The 22861-nt window shown below is 46.3% G+C and overlaps 1 protein-coding gene across 3 annotated transcripts in view; it reads left to right on the top strand.

Moving 5' to 3' along the window:
• Ccdc162 (coiled-coil domain containing 162) overlaps positions 1-22861 on the top strand; it is a 191167-nt gene that overhangs the window by 43464 nt on the left and 124842 nt on the right. For all 3 annotated transcript variants that reach the window (XR_015645929.1, XM_087598712.1, XM_087598713.1), the window contains exons 9-14: positions 4625-4777; positions 6508-6609; positions 10123-10284; positions 17296-17408; positions 18116-18248; positions 18598-18801. Coding sequence is in view for 2 of the 3 variants with exons in the window: in XM_087598712.1 (XP_087454838.1) it covers positions 4625-4777; positions 6508-6609; positions 10123-10284; positions 17296-17408; positions 18116-18248; positions 18598-18801 (867 nt within the window). In the remaining variant the exon portion in view is untranslated. The remainder of the gene's footprint in view (positions 1-4624; positions 4778-6507; positions 6610-10122; positions 10285-17295; positions 17409-18115; positions 18249-18597; positions 18802-22861) is intronic.

The following is a 22861-nucleotide window of genomic DNA, read 5'->3' as shown; positions in this document are numbered from 1 at the left end:
CTAGATTCTAGAGTAATATTATACAATGTAACAAGCCATCTTCCTGTTAGGAAGAGCCTCCTTCCCAGGAGAATAAACAGACCTTCTGATGAGAGGAAGCCAGAGGGATTTTACCTTTTGGGTTTCTCCCCCTCTAGATTTTAAAGAAAAGTTAGGAGCACATGGGCTGAAGAAGATAGAAATGTACCCAAGGTTGGACAGACATGCCTGGGAGAGCTGTCAAGCCCTAAGTCTGAGACCGGAGTGCAGCACCCCCACTACAGGCTGCCACTCCCCTGGCCCCGCCCCGTGCCTGTGCTGGGGGAGAAGTTCACTTGATAGAGTGCTGAGCTTGAAGATTTGTTTTCATGCCAGCATCATTTACAGAACTGGGCTTTTTGTCTGTAACCCACGTTCTTTAACCTCACTGGACCCAGCCTGATCTCATTCCTCTGGCTTTTTGGAAAATGGTGTGTCGCTTTTGCCTCTCCTCTTTCCCCTCCTCCTCCCCCTCCCCCTCCTCGTCCACCACTTTCTCTTCCTCCTCCTTTTGATAGTATTTTATGTAGCTCCATGTCCTAGTTATAATGGTCCCACTATTGCTGTCAGGAAACGCCATGACTAAAAGCACCGAGGAGAGGAAAGAGTTTATTTGACTCACAGTTCCATATCACAGTCCGCTGAGGGAAGCCAAGGCAGAAATTCAACACAGCAGGAACCTGGAGGCAGAGGCCAGGGAAGCGTGCTGCTCTCTGGCTGGTTCCTCGTGCCTTGCTCAGCCTGCTTTCTTAGAGAACCCACCAGCCCTCACTGTAAGCAAGGCTGCAGTGAAACTACTGAACTAGACCCCTCCATGGGTAGAAAGAAAGGTTTATTGGGGATTGAGCCATCAGTGCACTCTCTGATTGTGAGGGGCGCAGAGAGAATGGCAAACTGGTGGCCTTGCCAGGTTTTTTTTTTTTTTTTTGGTTCTTTTTTTCGGAGCTGGGGACCAAACCCAGGGCCTTGCGCTTCCTAGGTAAGCGTTCTACCACTGAGCTAAATCCCCAGCCCCCCTTGCCAGGTTTTTAAGGAGATAGCAGCCCCAGGGGTGGGGGTAGGGGGCAGTTAGAGCCAGAACAGTCTAGAAGCTGGCATGGGAACTTTGATCTGTTACAGGCTTGAGTTAATCAGGAACTGGGTGCCTCATTGCCAGCTAGTCCGCTGTAGGAGGCAGATATTGGACAAACTGAAATGTGCCTTATAAGATTCCCGAGGAACGCCGAGCTTGGGTACCAACCCTCCTGTTGGCCCAGGCAGAGTCCATCCTGAGCTGAGCCCAGACTGCCATTAGGACATTGTCAGCAGTACTGCCGTCTTGGGGGCCTGCTTTAGACCTGACAATCACTAGTTAGGAAAACGCTCAATGGATTTGCCCACAGCCAATGTCTTAGAGAGGCGTTTTCCCATTTGAGGCTCCCTCCTCTCTGATGACCAGCTTGTGTCTAGCCAGCACATCCAGACTAGTTACAAAACTCATGGCAAGAGTTCCCAGCTTTGGTCTTCTTAGAGCAATGCTGTGAGAAATGTTAGCTGTGTTCCCAAGATGATTAATCATAGTCCAGTGCATGCATGTACATGTGTGCGTGTGTGTGTGTGTGTGTGTGTGTTTGATATGTGTGTGTGCCTGTGGTTTGTGTGTGTGTGTGTATGTGTTATGTGTGTGTATGTGTGTATGGTGTGTATATATGTGTGTGGTGTGTGTGTTTGTGTGGTGTGTGTATATGAATGTGTTGTGTGTGTGGTGTGTGTATGTGTGTATGGTGTGTGTGGGATGTGTGTGTATGTGTGTTATGTGTGTGTATGTGTGTATGGTGTGTGTATATGTGTGTGGTGTGTGTGTGTATATGAATGTGTGGTGTGTGTGGTGTGCGTGGTATGTGTGTATATGTGTGTGTGATGTATGTGTATGTGTTTATGGTGTGTATGTGGTATGTGTGTGTGGTGTGTGTGTATATGTTTATGGTGTGTGTGTGGTATGTGTGTTTGGTGTATGTGTGGTGTGTGTATGTGTATGTATGGTGTATGTGCTGTGTATGTGTGTGTGTGGTGTGTGTGTGTATGTGTATGTGGTGTGTGTATGTATGTGTGTGGTGTGTGTGTATGTATGTGTATGTGGTGTGTGTGTATGTATGTGTGTGGTGTGTGTGTATGTGTGTGTACATGTGTGTATGTGTGTGGTGTGTGTGTGTGGTGTGTGTGTGTGTGTGTTTTCTGGTGCTTTAATGCCCAAGGTCAGAGTCAGCCAACTGTAGCCTGCAGACTACCGCCTGTTTTTCCAAAATAAAGCTCCACTGGGAGCCAGCTGTCTTGGTCCCATCCCCACTACTGAAACGACACGCTACAAACCAAGTGGCTACACCAACGGCCTCTTACTGTTTTGATGGTTGAGACATGGGGAAGGCTTTCTGGTTCACAGATGTTACCTGTGTGTGTGTGTGTGTGTGTGTGTGTGTGTGTGTGTGTGCGCGCGCGCGTGTGCCTTCCTCAGTAGAGGGCAAGGGCCTCTCAAGGTCTACTCCTGTTCAGAAGAACAAATACCTCCCCAAGTCCTGGCTCTTAGTCCCTTCGCCAGGGGAGGTGGGGGTTAGGACTACAACACAGTGACCCCTGAAAACACAAATCTGCACATGTGGCCCTCCCCGTGCTTGTGAATGTGATACCGGCGGCCGCTTTCACACCACGGGGCAAGCCTGAAGAGTTGTGGTCAGCAAAGCTGAAATACTAAGTGTCACGATGGGTGTGTCCACGTGTCCACATGTCACACAGAGCTGTGGAATGACTGAAATGCAATTAGTGCGAGAGAGAGAGCACTGGTTCCACACTGGTTTAATTTTAACTAGCTGGTACTGAGATGTTAGATAGCCAAGCCTTCCTGTTAGGTGGCATTGAGATGTTTCACGTCGTTGTGTAACTGTCCCAGACCCCTGTGGCTGAACACAGTGGACAAGAAAGGAGCTGGAAGTAGGCAGTTAGCCATGTCGCCTCTGCTGGAAGGCGTGAGACCGGAAGGAGGCAGGTCCTTAGGTTCAGGGGTAGCATCTGAGAGCTTCTCGCCAGTGGTATTCTGGGCAGGCCGAGGAGAGCAGGGTTTATTTAGCACTCAGAAGTTCCAGCTTACCATGTGGGCAGAAAAACTGAACACTTTCCCAGTTTACTTCTTGTTTATATTTAGAGTCCAGCCCAAAATGTAGTCAAGTGGCTGTGGACATGTATTTCCGATCTTTGGCGCAGACGCTCGGTACGGGTGAGGTGTGCTGGCCGTCATAATGAATGACACCACACAGAGATGTCCATGTGAAGTACTGTCATAACAAAGAGCTCTTCGTGAGTCAGGTTCCCTCCAGGGCTATTTCAAGGACAATCAGTAAGGGCTGGAGGTGGCTCAGCAGTTAAGAGATCTGGCTTCTCTTCCAAAGCACCGATTCCCAGCAGCCAGAACCATGGCAGCTCACAACCATTTATAACTCCAGGCCCAGGGGGTCGGACACCTTCTTCTGGCCTCCCAGGGCACTGAACACAAGTGGTGCATAGATTTACAGTCAAGACACACATGCATGTAAAATAAAAAGTAAAAAGATAAGAGAGAGAGAGAGAGACAGAGAGAGAGAGAGACAGAGAGAGAGACAGAGAGAGACAGAGAGAGACAGAGAGAGACAGAGAGACAGAGAGAGACAGAGAGGCAGAGAGACACGGAAAGAGAGAGAGAAACACACACACACAGAAAGAGAAAGAGAGAGACAGAGACACACACACAGAGAAACAGAGAAACACACATACACACACACACACACAAACACACACGCACACACACACACGCACACAGAGGCGGAGAGGCAGAGAGAGAGAATGAGAATGAGTTAGTGGCTGTTTTCTGAGATTCAAGATTCCTTTGAGGCCCCACTTCTTTCCTCCTCTTCAGCTTTCTCCTCCTTTTTCTTTTGTATGTGTACACATACATGTGTGTGGAGAGCATGTATCTGTGTGCAGTGCAGGCCTGGACACGTGTGGGAAGACCAGACGAGGAAGTTGGTATCCTGATCTATCTCTCCCTGTCTTATTCCTCACACAGGCTCTCCCACTGAACTTGGAGCTGGGCTGGTGCCCAGGAAGACTCAGTGACCTCCTATTTCCAAACCCAATAGTGATGTGGTTACATTGCTGGGGTCTTTTTCATTAGTGTTTGGATTCAAACTCAGGTCCTCATGCTTGGGCGGCAAATCTCCCCTCTTTCCTCCTCTTCCCTTTCTCCCTCCTCCCCCTCCTCTTCCTTCTCTCCCGTCTCCTTTTATTTTTTATTAAAATTGAAGAGAAAAACCCAGAGCAGACAATCTATACATCTCAGCAGGTGCCCAAGAAGGAAGCTAGAGAAAAAGGGAAAAAAAAACCATAGCGTCAAGTTAGACACAGAGGTGAGCTATGTGGCAGGCAAGCACCCAGCTGGCCGGGGAGGAGAGCTTTAGAGTCCGTGAAGCCCAAAGCATGCTTACAATTGACACTGAGAGAAGGAAACGAAAGCTCGGCTGCTCTGAGCACTCTGGAAAAGCAGGCACGGCGAAGCATGGTGGCTGTAGCTCGCTGCCCCTCTCTTCTCAACCCCCTTTAGGTTTCTCAAAACTTCCGAAGCATCTTCATGGAGCAACAAAGAATGTGGACATTCCCAGACTATGAGGCCGGGAGAGCTGAAGTGCAGAACCCGACTATGTCAGGACCCACAACCACCCTGAAAAAGAGAGCCACCTGGATTCCCTTTGTAAAGGTAAGGAGGCTGCAGTGGACAGTCACCGACTGGTGATGTCAGCAATGCCAAAACCTTTCCTCCGACTGAGCAGGCACCCTGCCAATACCAGGCCTTTCTGGTCCCTTTTGTTCCCTCTCTTAGTGCCCTGAACAAATCATCCTGCAGGACCTATGTGCCATGCTGCCTGTCCTCAATGGAGACCACTCCAAAAACCTCATCCCAAACGCTGGGTCCTTTCTGTTCTCCTCCTGCCTTTGCTCTTTGTTGAACGAAGTCACCCCACCACCTGAGCTGGAAGTTCCCCAACACCTGACACCCACTCTGTAAATCTGAATTTATTTCTTCTTTCGTTCATTTATTTATTTCTTAGATGCTTGTTATACAAGGCAGAATTTTCAAATAGCCCAGGCTGGCCTTGCTCAGTATGCCGTGTAGCCAAAGATTGCCTTCAACTCTGGCCCTCCTGCCTCACCTTTCCTACTGCCAGGGTTACAGATGTGTGCTACTATGCTTAGCTAAAACTTCCCTCAACACACACACACACACACACACACACACACACACACACACACACACACACACACACCCCTTTTGAGAGAGAGCCTTACTCCACAGCCCAAGTTGGCCTTGAATTCACGGCCATCTTTCTGTCTTGGCCTCTCAAGGGCTGGGAATTCCAGAGGTTTGTCACTACTCTTCAGATATTGAGAAATATAACTGATTAATATAAAGCCAACATTTTAGTTTAAAACTAGGATGGGATTTTTACCATGTCACGAGTTCCAAGACTCTTCCAAGCGACAGACTGCTGAATTTTTGCCATTTCCTTACGTGGCAGGAGGGACAGCAGCCTTGGGCCTTTTGTGAGGGGCCCATTCACTAGGGTTCTACCTTTATGAACGCACCCCCTCCAAAGCCTTACTCACAGCATCATGCTACAGGGTGGGTTTCAACCCTTGGAGAGATGTAGTCCATCCTGAATGGTGGGCTGAAAGAAAGAAAGGGACCAATGATTGTTCTCCACCTGAGCTTGAACTCAGGAGGTCAGTGTAGGTGGGGTTGACCCTCTGTCTTAGAATTAACTTCCGCGTGTAGATATTAAGGAGGTACCAGGGCAGGACAGTCAAGAGCATCCAACCTTTTGACACTAACACGTGGCATTGTCATCTACAGAGTTTGTGCTTGGGAACTGCACAATTGAGCTTAAAAAATAAAACAATCTGGTTTTGAGGAAGTTTGGCCTTTTGTGTGTGGCTGCTATCATAGCTACTCTTGGCCATAGGTGGCCACAGCCTGTCTGCTGCACACAGGGAGCTAAGCACATCTGTTTGGGCTGAGATATGAATCTGAGAATTATCAATCTGTTGACGCAATTTGTAGCCATAGCATTAACTTTAGAGATACGGTGTCTTAGTGGGAAAGGTGAGGTTTTAACTGTAAAGTCTTCAGCGCTCTGATGATTCTTCCCCAACTTTGTCAGTACGATGCCTCCTGTCCTAGCAGCACTAGGCTCTGTCGTGCTTGTGGACTGCTCGATATATTCCAGATGGAACTCATATGTGGCATAGGCCAAGTGCCAACAGACACTGCTGGCCCCGTCCACATCTCTGTGACCAGTGCAGACCCTTCCCAAGGCCCCACACACCCCAGCGAACCTTCAAGCTGGGACACGAGATCCAGTTTGGCAGGTCCTCAGGTCTTTCTCAGTGTGGCTTTTGTTGAGACCCGTGAACTTACTTATCCATCAGGTCAAGCCGAAATGTGACCCTTGGCAGAAGAAGATGCTGACCAGACTCAAAGAGCGCAAAAGACTAGACGAGTTAATGCACCTCCAGTCACAGTTTTTGAAGGTGAGAAAATAGTCATATTCTATTATGGGTAAGAGGCTTGCTAAATGTCATCCTCAAAAACTATGAGATTTTCTCTCTCTTAAAAAAAAAAAAAGGGTTGGGGATTTAGCTCAGTGGTAGAGCGCTTGCCTAGCAATCGCAAGGCCCTGGGTTCGGTCCCCAGCTCGGGGAAAAAAAAAAAAAGAAAAAAAAAAACCCAAAAGGAAGCAAACAAGAACAATTCATTGACGTGGGTTTACTACAAAGACTTTATTTTTAAGCCTTTTTTTCTTTAAATATTTAAAAATTCATTTTTTTTCTTTTTTTTTTTTTTTTTTTTTTTGGAGCTGGGGACCGAACTCAGGGCCTTGCACTTGCTAGGCAAGTGCTCTACCACTGAGCTAAATCCCCAACCCCTTAAAAATTCATTTTTAAATCCATGGATGTGTACCATGGCCATGCCTATTGCCATAAAGGCCAGAAGTGGGTGTTGGGCCTCCTAAGACTGAAGTTATAGGTGATTGTGAGTGATCTGGTAGGTGCTGGGAATTGAACCTGGGTCCTCTGTTAGAGCAGCCAGGGTCCTTAACCCCAGGGACATCTCTCTGACCTCTTACTTAGAACTTTCTAATCTAATCAGCAAACTTTAAAAATCTAGCTAGCTTTTAGGAGAGAATAGAAATTGCCCAACTCCCTAAGTTTGGTAGAACAAGCATGCCTTTAATCTCAGAGCTCAAACAGCCAAGGCAGATGGATCTCGGTGAGTTCCAGACCAGTCCGGTCTCCATAGAGCGTTCCAGACCAGGCAGGGTGAAATAAAAATCCTGTCTTTAGACAAACAAACAAACAAAAATGTCAAAAAGAGCTGGGACTTCACTTCAGGATTGAGCCGTACATGGTCTTGATCCTTCTGAAACAAGGTTGGGTGCGAATCACTTCCTCAGGAATTGACTGTCTTAGCTCCTTTAAGTTCAGGGTTCGTTATTGGTAAACACGTCCACATTGTTGGGCAATGGGTCTCCAGCAGAACATTTTCATCTCGCAGCACTGATACGCTGCCCACATCACTGCCCACATCGAACGATTCCCTAGCATCCCTTCCCCCACCTCTCCAAACAACCACCCCAGTTCCGCTTCTGATGAACTTGGCTCTTTAGAAACCTCAGATGAGGCTACTCAGGCAACTTAACTGTGACTGGCTTATTTCGATGAGCACGATGTCTTTTAGGGGCATCTGTGTTGGAAAATTATCCCTTGTAAGTATTCACTAAGGTTTATTTATCCGTCTGTTGATAGAGCTCACGGGAAACTGTCATGAACGAGCACAGGGGTGCACATATCTGAAGCCCTGTTTTCGATTCTTTTGGGTGTATATCCAGAAATAGTGAAATAGCTGAATCACACATTAACTCTAACTTCCAGTCTTTGGTGTTTATTGTACCAAATAACAGTAGACAGGCATCCCACTTTTGCAACACCCTCGCCCATTACATCTGTCTCAGTTTTGTCAGTAGTGCCTTCCCAATGGTGGAGAGGGGATCTGCATCCCTCGGGTGACGTTTCGGATACCTCCATATGCTTTCTTGGCTGTTTGTACACATATAGCCTATGATCCATAATCATATTTGGGATGTGTCTGTCCAAGTCTCTGACCTTGATTTTAAATTTTATTCAGTAATCATGTCATGTTGTTAGATTGCAGGTACTCTTTATATATTGTGTTTCTTTTGTCAGCTGTGTGACTAGAAAGTGTTTTTATCCTGTCTACAGGCTACTTTCTCAAAACCCAACAGTAAAAAATCAACCAGCCAAGGGACTAGAGGGGGGAGGGGTGTGCACAGTATTTAAAGGGTTTATTTCTTTTGCAATGGACCTGAGTTTGTTTCCCAGTGATGGCTACAACCATTTGTAACTCCAGTTCCAAGGGATCTGATGCTCTTTTCTGACTTCCAGGGGCATCAGACACAGATGTGGCACACATACATAAGTGCAGGTAAACCACTCAAGTACATTAAATAAAATAAATCTAAAAAAAAATTAACTCATTAAAAAATTGCCAAATCCAGTATCATGAAGCCTTTCTGTTTTCTTCTGAGAGTTTTATATTTTCAGGGCTTAACTTTTTGTCTGCAATTCATTGGACGTTAATTTCTGCACACAAGAATGAAACTTCACTGCTCTGCATTTGTCTACTTGGTTTCCATTGCTGCAGAATGTATCTTTTCCTACTTGGCAGTCTTGGCATTTACCTCTGAGCTCCATCAGCCTGTAGCCCTTCCTTATCCAGTGCCACACTGTTTTGATGACTATGTGTCTAAAATGTTTTCTGAACTCAAGGAGTGTAAGTCCCTCAGCCCTTTCCCCCCCACCTTTAAATTATTTGGCTCTTGGAGAGTTCTTTGAGATTCTGTGTGAATTTTATGATTTTTTTCCACCTAAACTTGCCACGCATGTCTCTGGGACTTTGACAGGATTGGAGTAAGTGAGCTCTGGAATTTGTTGTGATATTAAAATGATAGCGTAGTACATGTGCCACTGAAGTGGTAGGTGGGCTCTGGGACCACTATTCTATTATTTGTCTGCAGAAGAGAAGGGCTGTTTATTCAGCTGTTACACACTGGGCATCTCACGGCAATCCAGGAAGAAGCGTCATTGGTATTGGTGTCAGGCTGATGTGCTCTGCTCCATGTGGAAAAGTCAGGGAAAAGGGTTCACGTCTGTGTCCTTGAGAAGCATGGCTGCCTCACACCACCCTGCCTCTCCCTTCACATGCCAACACATGTATCTGAATTTACCCGGTGTCAAATGGATGAGTGTAACTGGGTAACCATAATGTTTGAGTGACATTAATCTTTAACATGGGGTCTCCTATATCCTAGTCTGGCCTCGAACTCACTTACGGAAGGCCTTAAACTTCTGACCCTCTGGCATCTACCCCTGAAGTACTGAGATCGCAGGTGTGTACCACCCAGGTTCACGTGGAGCTGGAGAGAGGCCTGTAATTGCAGGCCAGGCAAGCACTCGTTCTGCTGTATCCTCAGCCCGGATGTTTTTAATAGACGGATGTCCCACTTAGGGCTCCTTCTAGATTCTTGCCGAAGAGAAGGGATCCAGGGGCTAGTGAGGTGGCTCAATGGGTAGAGACACTTGCTTCTGAGCACGACAACTTGAATCTGAACCCCGGAACACACATGATGGAAGGAGATGACCTGTCTCTCAAAAATCGTCCTCTGACCTGCACATATATGCTGTGACACCTACCCACCTATGCACACACACACACACACACACACACACACACACACACAAGCACACACACATGCACACACATGCACACACATACATGCACACACATGCACACACATACATGCACACACATGCATGCATATACATACACACATATGCGCACACATGCACACACATATGCACATGCATGCACACGCGCGCGCGCACTAAATAAACAAGTAAGTTTAAAGAAGAAACAAGTAGCCTTCTTGTACCTACTAACCATCTCCTCCCCCTGCTTTATTTAAGATTTCTGACCCCGTGCAAGTCATGCAAGTACTCCAGGACCATGCTGCAAAGACAGTGCCTATGACGACACATGACCCATCTCTCCCAACTTCTCAGGCTCCGAGTCCGTGCAACTATGACCACATCTGGAAGAATATTTATAGCAACCCCAAGCTCTACCAGGTAGGACAGGAACACACAGTCCGTTTGCCTTTTGCTCCCTTTGGCCCCATGTGTTGCCTTTAGTAATTCACCCTCTGCATCAAAGCTCTACTATCTATGCAGTTTAATTATATAATAACATAATATTTAATAATAGAGATATAACAATTATACAATAATTCAGAATAAATGATAAGAGATAAGCGGTGCCACCCAGAGACAGGAACATACAGATGTATACCGTAGTACCCTCGTTCTTCCAACCAAAGACTTCCACAGATTTCCAGCAGCAAGGCTGGGAGTCCTGTGTTGACCAGAACTGAGGGTCCAGCCAACAGGACCCTGTGTGCTGTTAGCAGGATAGCATTGTGTGCTATGGGAAACACCAAAAATAAGAAGAGACTTAACATAAACAGCAGAGCAAGGCCAGTATGAGGGTATTGCAGAGGAGACAGTGTATGGGGTGGGGGAGAGGAAGACTCATGTGAAAGACGCTGAAGGCAAGATGGCCTTTCAGTGAAGAAGGAAAGACAGGCTATGAACGCCATAAACTCTAGACTCAAGAGTGCCGTGTCCTGTAAGAGGAGTGATATATGCAGAAGGGTGTTTTAGGGGGATTTGTGAGGCAGCAGCTTGTGGGGTAAATTGAAGACAGAAAAGATCAAATTCAGGGAAGCTGGTAAGAGGGCTGTTGTCTGAGAGAGGCATAAAGCCAATCAGATGGCCATTGTCTGAGAGAACATCTCTACACAGCGTCAGTGGCCATTTTTCTTGACCTTGATGCCCTATGCTTTTGAAACTAGAATGCTATTCTTCATCTGTGACCTATTATCTTCCTCAGGATGGGAAGGCCTGACTGTGTTCATAGTCTGGAAGGAAAAGAGATGGACAAAAGGAAATGGGAGAAGGGTATGCTGGAGAGTGAGAGCAAAGGGCGTGAAGAAGCAGGGCAGAGGGGTGGTCCTGAGAAAGGGAGTGTGGTGTTGCTTCCCCTGACGTGAGTAAGGGGAGTTTGTGGGTGTAAAAGATTAGGATGCAGGCACTTGTGACTGGTTTTTGCTGGGCGAGAGAGGCCAGTGGGTGTTTGCATTCTCAAGCAGAAGGTGAGAGGGTCTATTGAGAATTCAGGTATGAACGTCTTAGGGCCTGACAGTGTCACACACTCCTATAATCCTAGCACTTGGAAGCTGGGAGCAGGAGGATTGAAGTCTCAAGGTTCTTTGCCACGTAGAGAGTTCAAAGCTGACATGGGCTATCTGAGAACCTGTCTAGAAAGAAAGAAAGAAAGAAAGAAAGAAAGAAAGAAAGAAAGAAAGAAAGAAAGAAAGAAAGAAAGAGAGAGAGAGAGAGAGAGAGAAAGAAAGAAAGAAAGAAAGAAAGAAAGAGAAAAGAAAGAAATAGAAAGCCACAAAGCCACAACCAAAAATTCCTTTCCTCACTGTCTAAGAAAGCAGAGGGAGTTAAGAGTCTCAGAGGCCCTGATGGTTTAAAGGAGGCAAATTAGAGTAAGGGTGGGACAGAGAGGGGGGATGGGTTGGATGTTTGAAAAAATCATGGGAAATATATTGTTTTCTATGATACATTCAAACATTGAAATATATATGAAATATATATGCCCTCTGAGGGAGCTCAGTCAGCTCCATCTAAGGCAGGGTGGGTGTTTGAATTAAGACCTGAGGGACGAAAGGAGCCAGCCACACTAGCTGCCCCGGAAAGAACTTTCCAAGCCTGGGGAAGACAACACCATTTAAGATAAGAAATCCTGTGTCGGCAACAAACTTTTTTTTTTTTAGCTGAATTTTCCAGAGTCATGATGTGTGAGCTCTCTAAGCATTTGCCACTTTACACAGAATCAAGCCCCTCAAGGACTCATGTTACCATATTAGACGTTGAATAGGTGTCCGGTGGAACCGGGATGGAGTAGTGACCAACACCTGGGAGGAGCACTGGGCTGTGGCCTGAATTTAACTCTCTGTGCTGTTTTGCAAGCACGTGGAAGTTAAGCTATTTTAGCATCTGAGTGTGGGTCAGCACCCGGACTCTGAAGTTGGCAAGGAGCAGCCAAGAACCGTGGCAAATCTCTTTCTCAAGGACGCCCTGAACGGAGGAGGGCAGATCTCAGGGCACTCTAATACCTGTGAGAGGATGAGACCCTTAGTTCGTTGTGGCGCCACCTCCGAGGGAAACTGTCCATCCCACCCCTAAAGCTTCCTTTAAGGCTTTCACAGCTTAGTAAATGGTTATTTAGTTATAGTCAAGGCTTACAGAAAAGTTACATAAAAGTTACCACCACTCATATCATGGGTTATTAAGGTACATCAAACCTGATGCTTACAGTAGTGTAGGCCAATTGTGCCCACTCTATCCGTCTCTGCTCTCCCCTTCTCACCAGGACCCCAGCCGAGTTTAACTGTACCTGCCAGGTCTCATCTGGCCTTTTCCCAGTTTTCTCCTCTTTATTCTGACTCTGTTAGCCTTTGGAGTTCTGGTCAGGCAAATCGCACAGATTTTATATAGGTACTGAGGACTTTACATGGACACTGTATTATTCATGTTCGCACAACCTTGGCTGACCGAGCCGTCTCCCCAGCCTCTCCACTGTTCTTTCCAAGAGTGTGCCTCATATCATGCTACTTTCCTAGGATGCTACAGGTCACGTAGCCACCTGCGAGGAGCTCCAGCCAAAGTCTCCTTTTATTAAAAACCAGGTCTAGCAACTAGGAAGAGAGTTCAGCTGATAAAGAGCTCGCCGACGAGGCCTGAAGTCCAAGCGGCACATAGTGGTGCCTCCTAGGCATCCCAGCACTGAGGAGCTAGAAGCAGACAGACTTCTGGGACTTGCTAGACAGTCAGAATAGCCTAGTCAGTGAGCAAGAGATGCCAGTAAGCGACCTCGTCTCCAAAATTAAGATGGACTGCTTCCAAAGAACACCATTCACGAATGATCTCTGGCCTTTACACACACATGAACCGCAAATCTAGACCCAGGCTCTGTGTGTGGCTCAGGAGTACATGACTGAGATCTTCTAGACCTGGACTGAGTTCCCAGCAGGAATGGAGAAAGGAAAGGGCTTGCTCGTCTTAAATCTGTGTTATGTTAAAGTAGACGCAGAAGCCAAGTTCCCAGCACAGAAGATACTTCCTCTATCAGCCACCAATGAGCATTCTGGCTCCCCTGTGCACCCACCAATGAGCATTCTGGCTCCCCCGTGCACCCACCAATGAGCATTCCGGCTCCCCCGCGCATCCACCAATGAGCATTCTGGCTCCCCTGTGTATCCACCGAAGCACTTTCCAGCTCCCCTGTGCATTTTGACGTGGATTTGTTTATCTGGGTATCACTTATCTTTACAATGATGCTATTGCTGCTTGGTTTCAGTTTCTTTTCTTTTTTTCGGAGCTGGGGATCGAACCCAGGGCCTTGCGCTTGCTAGGCAAGCGCTCTACCTCTGAGCTAAATCCCCAACTTGGTTTCAGTTTCTACTTGCCATTAATTCCAAAGGCCGGCCTTTCTTTCCTAACACAATTCTAATTCTGCGTTGACTCCAAGGTCTGGCTTTGGGAAATTAAGAAAAACATCAAGTTTGTTTATTGTTGTTACTTGGTGATGGTGTGTGATTGAGATAGCCCTGGATCAGATGGACCGCAGATTTTAGTAATCTTTGAAAAAGACGAAATCTATTGAGCTATCTATAATCCTGATCAGGACAAGGGAGAGGCCAGCCAGGCTGTGTAGCAACTCCGGATCTCATGACCTGTTTGTCAGGTCAGTGTCCTTGTCACCTCCCCGAGAAAGCAAACACTGAATGATTTTCTGCTGGTGATGTGTAAGGAGCCAGTATGAACTGGAACCTCATGGAGTGGGTCCTGGCAGGGAGCACCACATCCAGGCCGCAGCACCGGTGAGCAGCGGTAGAGTCTTTGAGCGTTCTCAGCAGCCACGCACCAGAGCCGCTCGCCTATCGCCGTTCCAGACTGCCTCCAGAGAGGGTTGGAGGCAGCTAGTATGAGGCCCACCTGAGAGTTTAGTTCATGGCAGCACCCATAAACAAGATCGGCAAAACAAAGGACATTTTTCTTGGTGATCCCCATAAAATTCAATAGGATATTTCTTTTTAAAAATAAATATTTTCTTGGCTGGAGACATAGCTCAATGGTTAAGAACACTGGCCGTTCTTCCAGAGGATCTTGGTTCAATTCCCAGTGTCCACATGGAGGCTTACAACCACCTATAATTCCAGTTCCAAAGGATCTGGCCTCTGAGAACAGTAGGCACACACCAGGTATACAGACGTCCATGCATGCAAAATACCTATACACATAGAAAATAAAATAAATCTAATTGCAAATAAATAAATATTTTCAGGCCGGCAAGATGGCTTAGTGGGTGAAACTGCTTGCTATATAAAACCTGATGGCCTAGGTTTAGTCACCAGAACCCATGGTGGGAAGAGAGAACTGACTCTTGAAAGGTGTCCTATGAATTCCACATATATGATAAGACATGTCATAGACTTACACGCCACGCATGTGTATGATACACATCTAAAAATATCTGGTGTAGTAGGGATGCATATTTATCATGGAAAACTTGGGAAACGCAGAAAAGTAGAAGAAAATAAGCATCACTCTTGGCTGTATAATCTGAAACCAAACTAGTTTTAAATGTTCCGTTTGCATCCTGGCTACAAGGCACTTCTGCCGGGGCACAAACACTAGAAAGCCATGGAAGCTCGAGGGTGCAGAAATGTGTAATAAACCTCTCCTCTGATTCTTCTTCCCATTTTACTTTCCAACCCACTGTTTCTGCCAACCTTTAAAAAAGAAGTGAGATTTATAGTCAGTAGAAAGCCACAACTCAAACCCCACGAGCTCAGTTATGTTGAAGAACAACTTGTTTTAGGCATGGTCAAGGGCAATGTCTGCCTGGGGAGAAAAAGCCAGATGGCATCGCTGACACCCTGGTCTGCCCTGCCCTGCAGCCCTGTGCTTCCCAGAGAGTCTCCTGTTCCCCAGAGAACCGTTCTTTTGGACGTTTGAGCATTTCCCTCTGGGGGCTGCGGTTGGGTCCCTTTTCCCAGAGGATGCTGGGCCATTGCTTCCTGCTTGCTTCCTTCCTGAACTGCAGCTGGGGGTACTACAGGCTCAGCAGGCAGAATACCCCTCACACACAGTCTTGGGAACCGCATCCGTTAAAGTTGTCTGTTGTTCATGGTAAAAGAGACCAGCAAGGGATCAAATGAATTGAAATCACACACACACACACACACACACACACACACACACACACACGCAGACACCTACAAACACACACACACAGGCACACACAGAGACACACAGAGACACACACATAAACACACATGCACAGACACACACACAAACACACACACACGGATATACACAGACACAGACAAACACACATACACACACACACAAACAAACACACATACATGGACAGACACAGACACAGACAAACACACACAGGCACACACACACAAACACACACGGATATACACAGACACACACAAATACACACGGATATGCACAGACACAGACACACACACACACAAAAACAAACATACACAGACAGACACAGACAGATACACACACACAAACACACATACACAGACAGACACAGACAGATAGATACACACACACAAACACACATACACAGACAGACACAGACACAGACACACACACACACACACACACACACACACACACACACACAGAACTAATTTCCAACTCTGTTTCATGGAGTCCTTGGTCAGATCTGTCTGTCATGATGTCTCCACAAGTGCAGCCATTATACCTAAGATCACATGGCTCTAGCTGTCTTATCCCTGTTCTGAAGGAGGGTGGGGAATTGAATTTGGGAACCTACTTCTCTGGAATATTCCCAGATGTGGTAACATGGCTGACACTTTGATCCTCTTTTCCCTTACCCCGCTCCATTAATCACAGGGCTACACCAGCTAGTAAGGGAGGCTTGGAAATGTCACATTCATTGAGTGGCCTAGTGCCGGGACAGATCGTCAGTTGCTGGAGTAAAAGAGAAAATGGGTATCTGGAACACTCAATAGCTTCTGCTGGGAGAACTGTGATCCTATGAAGCAGATACCGGAATGAACACAGCCCAGATCGGTTTCCTCCTTAGCCTCTGCCACTGGGTCACCAGGAACGAGGGCTCTTTAGGGGAATGGACTGTGTGTCTAGGGATCAAAGGGAAGGTAGCTAAGAGAGGCTGCTCAGAGGACCAAGAGCAGACCTCAGATAGCACCACCTCCATGGTGGTCCCTGGGGTCCCAAGTAGATGACCAAAGCCTTCTGACCACCAGGAAAGGTGAGTGTGTGAGATACTTACAAACAAGGGCCCTTGTTAAACTTGGAGCTCCAGCCAGCTGTAAGTGACATTGTCTCAAAAAAAGAAGGGGTGGTTGTGGAGAAGTGACTGAACAAGGCAGCTGATGTCTAACTGCAACTTCTGGCTGTGTCCACAGGAACGTGTAGACATGTGCATACATATCTTCAAGCACGCAGGCAGGCTCACACGCATGCACTTGTGTATACACACATGCGCGTGCGCACACACACACACACACACACACACACAGAAAGAGAGAGACTCAAGGGTCTTGGAACTCACTATGTAAACCAGGCTAGCCTTGAACTCACAGAGATCCACCTGCCTCTGCCTCCTGAGTGCTGGGATTAAAGGTGTGCACCACCACTGCCCATTGCATATGTGTTCTTGGAAAAAAAACTTTTATGAATTTTTTTTCTGTAAAATGAATCATGTAAAACACAAGAGATGGAGTGGCTGTTGTATAGAAGCTGTCAGTCAATAAAAGAAAGATTTATCTGGTCAAAACAGTTATCACTCATTTTTGTAGAAATCTAGATTTTTTTCATATGCTGCTTAGGATTAAAACATTTATTAACACATCTAATATGATTTGGATCATGACATTGACATCTATGATGACCTGTGATTTTGTTAATGTAAGTGAACTAATACTGTTTTTTTGATAGGCTGAGAATGTGAAGGAAGACAGCTTTTCAGTGGAGCCAAGCGACGATGACCCCACAAAACCACATCTCAGCCAGAGTACAGAGGGGTCTCTCAAGCAGAAAACAGAGACAGGGTAATTACATTTCTTTATTGGTGATTCATGGGAATGAGATTAAAGCTGTGGGGAAAACTGAGTGACTGAGGAGTGTGTAGCTTAGATGTGATCTCAAAAACATTTGAAGTCAAAATAAAAGCAGAGCTGTTAACTTGTTGTCTCAGTCAGGGTTTTACTGCTGTGAACAGACACCATGACCAAGGCAACTCTCATAAGGACAACATTTAACTGGGGCTGGCTTACAGGTTCAGAGGTTCAGTCCACTATCATCAAGGTGGGAGCATGGCAGCATCCAGACAGGCCTGGTGCAGGAGGAGCTGAGAGTTCTACATTCTCATCTGAAGGCTACTAGGAGAAGACTGGCTTCCAGGCAGCTAGGATGAGGGTCTTAAAGCCCACACCCACAGTGGCACACCTACTCCAACAGGGCCACACCCACTCCAACAAGGCCTTACCTCCTAATAGTGCCATTTTCTGGCCCAAGCCTATACAAACCATCACACGTGATAATGTGTTAATGTACTGAATCCATGTTTCTTCCAGAACTGTGTCTTTCCTATGCGTAACTGCTTAGTGAATTGGCTTTTTATGTTTACGCAAATGGAGCAGTCATTTTCCTTCTGCCTTTCTAAAGATCCCCTTCAGTTCGGTCTCACTGGCTATTCGATGTATAGATTTCCTGAACCAGGCTGACCCAAGAAGTGCTTATTCTTTTTCTTCTAAAGATACAATTATGGTATGACTCTGCAACTGCTGGGCTTAAGTGACGGGACTGAGCCTGACAGGAATCCTGTCTTGATGAGAGGGGCCTACTTATCCTTCCTGTGTCTGCGCCACCTGCACATCCGGGAGCTACAGGTCAGGGGTGATAGCACAACTGGCTTCACGAATTGGAGATGTCTGATTTTCTACAACAGGGCTATCCCTGACTTTATTAGAAATGTCTTTATGCTTTCAACTCTTGATTTTGCGCGCGCGTGTATGTGTGTGTGTGTGTGTGTGTGTGTGTGTGTGTGTGTGTGTGTGTGTGTGTGTGTGAAATCAGTCTCTTCCAAGGATGGTGCCCTCCTTTCTCCACAGTAGGGCTGCCCACTTGAGGTCCCCATCAAGTTCAGCTCTGTAGATCAGGATCAGGCGAAGGCTGGGCAAACCGAAGGGCAGTGATGTGATTGGGCAGTGTCGTGATTCTACTCTTTTTCTGTTCCAGCGCATCTGTTTGGGAGTCCTTAACTACTTCAGATCAGTTGAGCGAACTTTGACAATGAACACTTCAGGCCTTACCTTGGTTTCAGGGACCCTGGTCCCCACTCTGGGAGATAGTTCTTGGGTAAATGTGGCAAAAGGAGGCTTGGGCACCTTACAAGGCCTAGGAGCTCACCACTATGTCCATGGGACTCCTGCTGAGCACAAGGTGAGCTAGTCCACTGAGTTTTTATTTTCTGATCAGTGTGTCTTCCAGACCATGTTTCCATAGCACCTACTGTCAATTTACACATCAAGGTCACAATAAGCAAAATAAACCTAATACAGAGAGAGTAACCATTCAGAGGTGGAGGCTGAGGGTTAGGAGCTACAGACAAGAAAGGGCAATGAGTGGTGAGTAAAAACGCCTGAAGCATATTATGTGCAAATCACAGTGGAACCTGCTCCATTGTACAATTAATGTATGTTAGTGAAAATGTAATGAAATGTACTGACTTTGGAATTATAGCAAAACTTGGTGGCCAGAGCTAAGCCCGAGGGAAACTGAGCAGGAGAGCTTAGGTTTGAGATCCTGTCTCAAATCTAAGCAAATGAACAAGCAATCCCTGGCAGTGTCCGCTTGGTTCTCAAACCACAGCAGAAAGGAAAGAATCAAACCACCAGGTAGTTGGTATCTTGTAGTGTACAGAACTAGCAGGATCCTTCTCTCTCTTGGCCTGAGTCTCAAAAGTGTTCTCATAAAATTCTTGCAGGGTTCTCTGACCATGTACCAAGTACCTTTTGGTCCCCTTTTTGTTTGCAAGCCTTTAAAAACGACACTCAACGTGGAGATGGACAGCTATAATCCCAGCGCTCTGAAATACCTGGAGTCCAGGTAGAAATATCTGGAGTTTAAGATCATCTTCAGCCACATAGCTGGGGGGGGCAGCTCTGGCTACACAAGACAGTCTAACCTCTGTTTTCCCAAAGACACTAGGCATGGTGTTTTATACATACCTATAATGCAAGTATTCTGGAGGTGAAGCCCAGGGTTCATGAGTTTGAGCCCATGCCGGATTGCACAGTGGGACCGTCTCAAAAATGAAGGAGTTAAAGGCAGGCAGGATGGCTACTGGGTAAAGGTGGTTGCCTCCAAGATGGATGACCTTAGTATAATCCACAGGACAAACATGGTAGAAGGAAAAAACTGACTGCTGTAAGTTGACCTCTGACTTTCACACTTGTGATGTGTGTATGGGTATTCACACACTCTGTGGCATGAGCACCCATGCACACACATGCAATAAATACATGTCTTAAAATGAGTTGAAATTGTTAAGGTAAGTGGCATTATGTTGACAAATATAAAAAAATAAAACTTATGAGAGCTGAAGAGATGGCTTAGAGGTTAAGGACACTGACTGCTCTTCCAAGGGAATTGAACCTTCCATGAGTTCAATTCCCCCATCAACCATGTGGTGGCTCACAACCATGTATATAACAAGATCTGGTGCCCTTTCCTGGCATGCAGACATATATGCAGGTGGAACACTGTACACATAATAAAAAATAAATCTAAAAAATGTAAGTAAATAAATAAATAAAACTTATTTATCTTCAAACAAGTCATATTCTGAAGTGTGGCCCTCACATATGCCTGCTGTGTCTATAAAACAGGAAATTTCACTGTTAAATGCTCATATGTCCAGAACCTAGACAGCTCTCTGGGTAGTAGGAGCATAATAAGAGCTGTGTGTATAATTAGAAGTTCCCTAGTAGCTGCATTTAAAACACGCAAAGAAACATGAAATTAATTTTTGACATAACCCATATAACCCCATGTGAAAGATGTAATCACTACCAAAAAAAAAGAATCAATGGTGAGGTAGCGTATGCTATCTATAGAGAGCATGTTGGCTCAAGGGCATTGTATTGGACAGGGCCTCTCTGGATATTGAGTAGTATTCTTTCCTCACCCAGTCACTTAGAGTCTTCCATATGTAGGCCAGCACGCTTCTTCCTCAGGCTGTCATGCCTCTGAGCCCCTCGTCACACTCAGATCTATTCTGATCACCTCACTCCTCCTTCCCTTACTGCCTTGAACTTGATCACAGGCTAGATTAGCTTATTCCTTTCTGGACCTTTGGAGAAAGCTCAATGCTCTCTTCAAACAAACATCTGTGTAACACAAATCCGTCTTTCTCTTCCCTATATTGCTCCCACTACAGCTGTGGTGATGATACTAGGCTAACAGAGTTTTTAAAAACTGTCCTTACTAAAAAGATCTTGCCCATTTTGTTTGTTCCGGGTTGGGATGAGAAATAGAAATGAAGAAATGGAGGGGAGACAAATGCCAACTCCTCCTGTTGACTGTAGGATGAGCATCTTGGGGCTGTGTAGCATGTCATTTATGCTGTCTCTTAAGTGATAGGCATGACATCATACAAACAAACATCCCAGCTGTGATCGCTTTACTGTGAGACACATCAGGGAGTACCTTCTGTTAGGGCCTTTAATAGGAGTAAATATTTATATTAGGATATCTAGTCCTGGAGGGTGGGGTAAAGAGAAGACTGGATAACAATCTGCTGTGAAAATCCCATCAAGCCCAACTAAGCTGCTGGGAGCAAGACAAGCTATTTTACTGAATATGGTGAGACTTCTAAGACAGATGCTTCTCCTGCCCCAGCACATTGCCTTGACCCCTGTTTTGATCCCACAAAGAAAGTCTTGGGCTACTATTAATGACTGTTTTCTCAACAACAGCCCTAGCGAAAGGAATCATCTGTGGTCTATTCCAGCCACCTTGCCATTTTATATGCCTACTTAACATGGCATGGTAGGAGGAGCTCCTGAGGAACAGCAGGCTTCTCCTAGCGTTGAACCTTGCACGTGGCTCCTGAGTCATGGGAGCCTGACAGCCTGTGGTGAGTTCAGGGGCAAACATAAGGCTGTTAAGAGGAAGTGCGAGAGGTGAGGCCTCTAGAAAGAGAGAAACAGACCATGAGGGGTTAGGTTCTCCTTAGATGTGGGACCCAGTCCCTAAGGCAGTGGGAAATGGAGAATTTTAAAGAGGAAAATGTCTCCAACATTGCTTTATAAGTTTCTCAGGGTCTTCTTAGCCTAATGTAATAATCTTCCTTGGTATTTTGCTGAAAGTTCTTGATGAGTTTCCTATTCATTACAAGATGAAGCCCAGGCTTCTTAGTGATATTTGCAAGGGTGAGCATCTTCTAGCCCCTGCCAAATTCTCCAGCTTCATTTCCCTCTACCACATTTACAGGCTCCACGAGGTAGGGTTTGACCCTCCTCTGATTTGACAGAATCATTCAGACCTCTGGGCTCCTCTGTCCTCCCATTCTCCCCTTGGTAATGTGTATTCTGACTCAAGAGTCTATTCGAAACATCTATCTGGAAAGCACTTCTTTATATCTCTGTGCAGGATGAGAACGTCATCCAATGGCTCGTCAGCTTGCCACGGGATCCAGTCCACTGCTTTGCCCCACTGTCTGCTTATCCCTTCCCATAGACTGTGAGCCAAGCTTTCCTTTCTCCCACAAGTATGTTGTAAGCACAGAATAGCAGTACACAGAACTAGGAGAATTCCTCATGTAATGGAACTTACCTCCAAGCAAGAGACACTAAATAAACATATGTGTATCAAATATAGGGGGATTTGACACCAAAGTCTCCCTAGACTTCCTGATTCTTGCAGTTGAGTGCAGCTGTGATTAGCTTTGAGCTGTGAGCAGAAACGCCATGTGTCAGTGCCTGTCCAGAGCACTTAGGAGCTGAGCCACACCCTTTGGCTGTTTTCTCAGGCTTGAGCGGGTAGAAGGCAATGAACAGATGGCAAGATAGAAACACCCTCATCCTTGGTTGCTGCTAAAGGGCGACAGCCTAGATAGCCACTGTCGCTACGATGGTTCTCCATAAATGAGAAGTTCACTGTCAGGCCACCCTGCCTTAGAGCTGTTGACCACGGGATAGCTTAGCTTATTGCAATAGGGAGAAGCTAAGAAAGGGAGCTTGAGGGTGCTGGGGTGGGGCGCACCAGCTGAAGGTGCTGGGGGCGGGGCAGTGGCTGAGGCTGCTGAGGAGGCGGGGCAGTGGTCGAGGCTGCTGAGGGGGCGGGGCAGTGGCTGAAGGTGCTGGGGAGCAGGGAAGCGGCTAAGGTGTTGGGGGCAGGGCAGTGGTTTTCCGGGTGAGGAGGTGACAGGAACTGTCTGTGAAAAGACCTGAAGAAATTTGCACTCAGTGTGACCAACTGAAAGAGTCACCAGCAGAGG

This window comes from Rattus norvegicus, chromosome 20, assembly GCF_021556685.1.
Source record: "Rattus norvegicus strain SHRSP/BbbUtx chromosome 20, alternate assembly SHRSP_T2T, whole genome shotgun sequence".
In the NCBI taxonomy this organism is placed as follows: domain Eukaryota; kingdom Metazoa; phylum Chordata; class Mammalia; order Rodentia; family Muridae; genus Rattus; species Rattus norvegicus.
The sequence above is the reverse complement of the archived record's forward strand: the minus strand, read 5'-3'. Positions and strand labels throughout refer to the sequence as shown.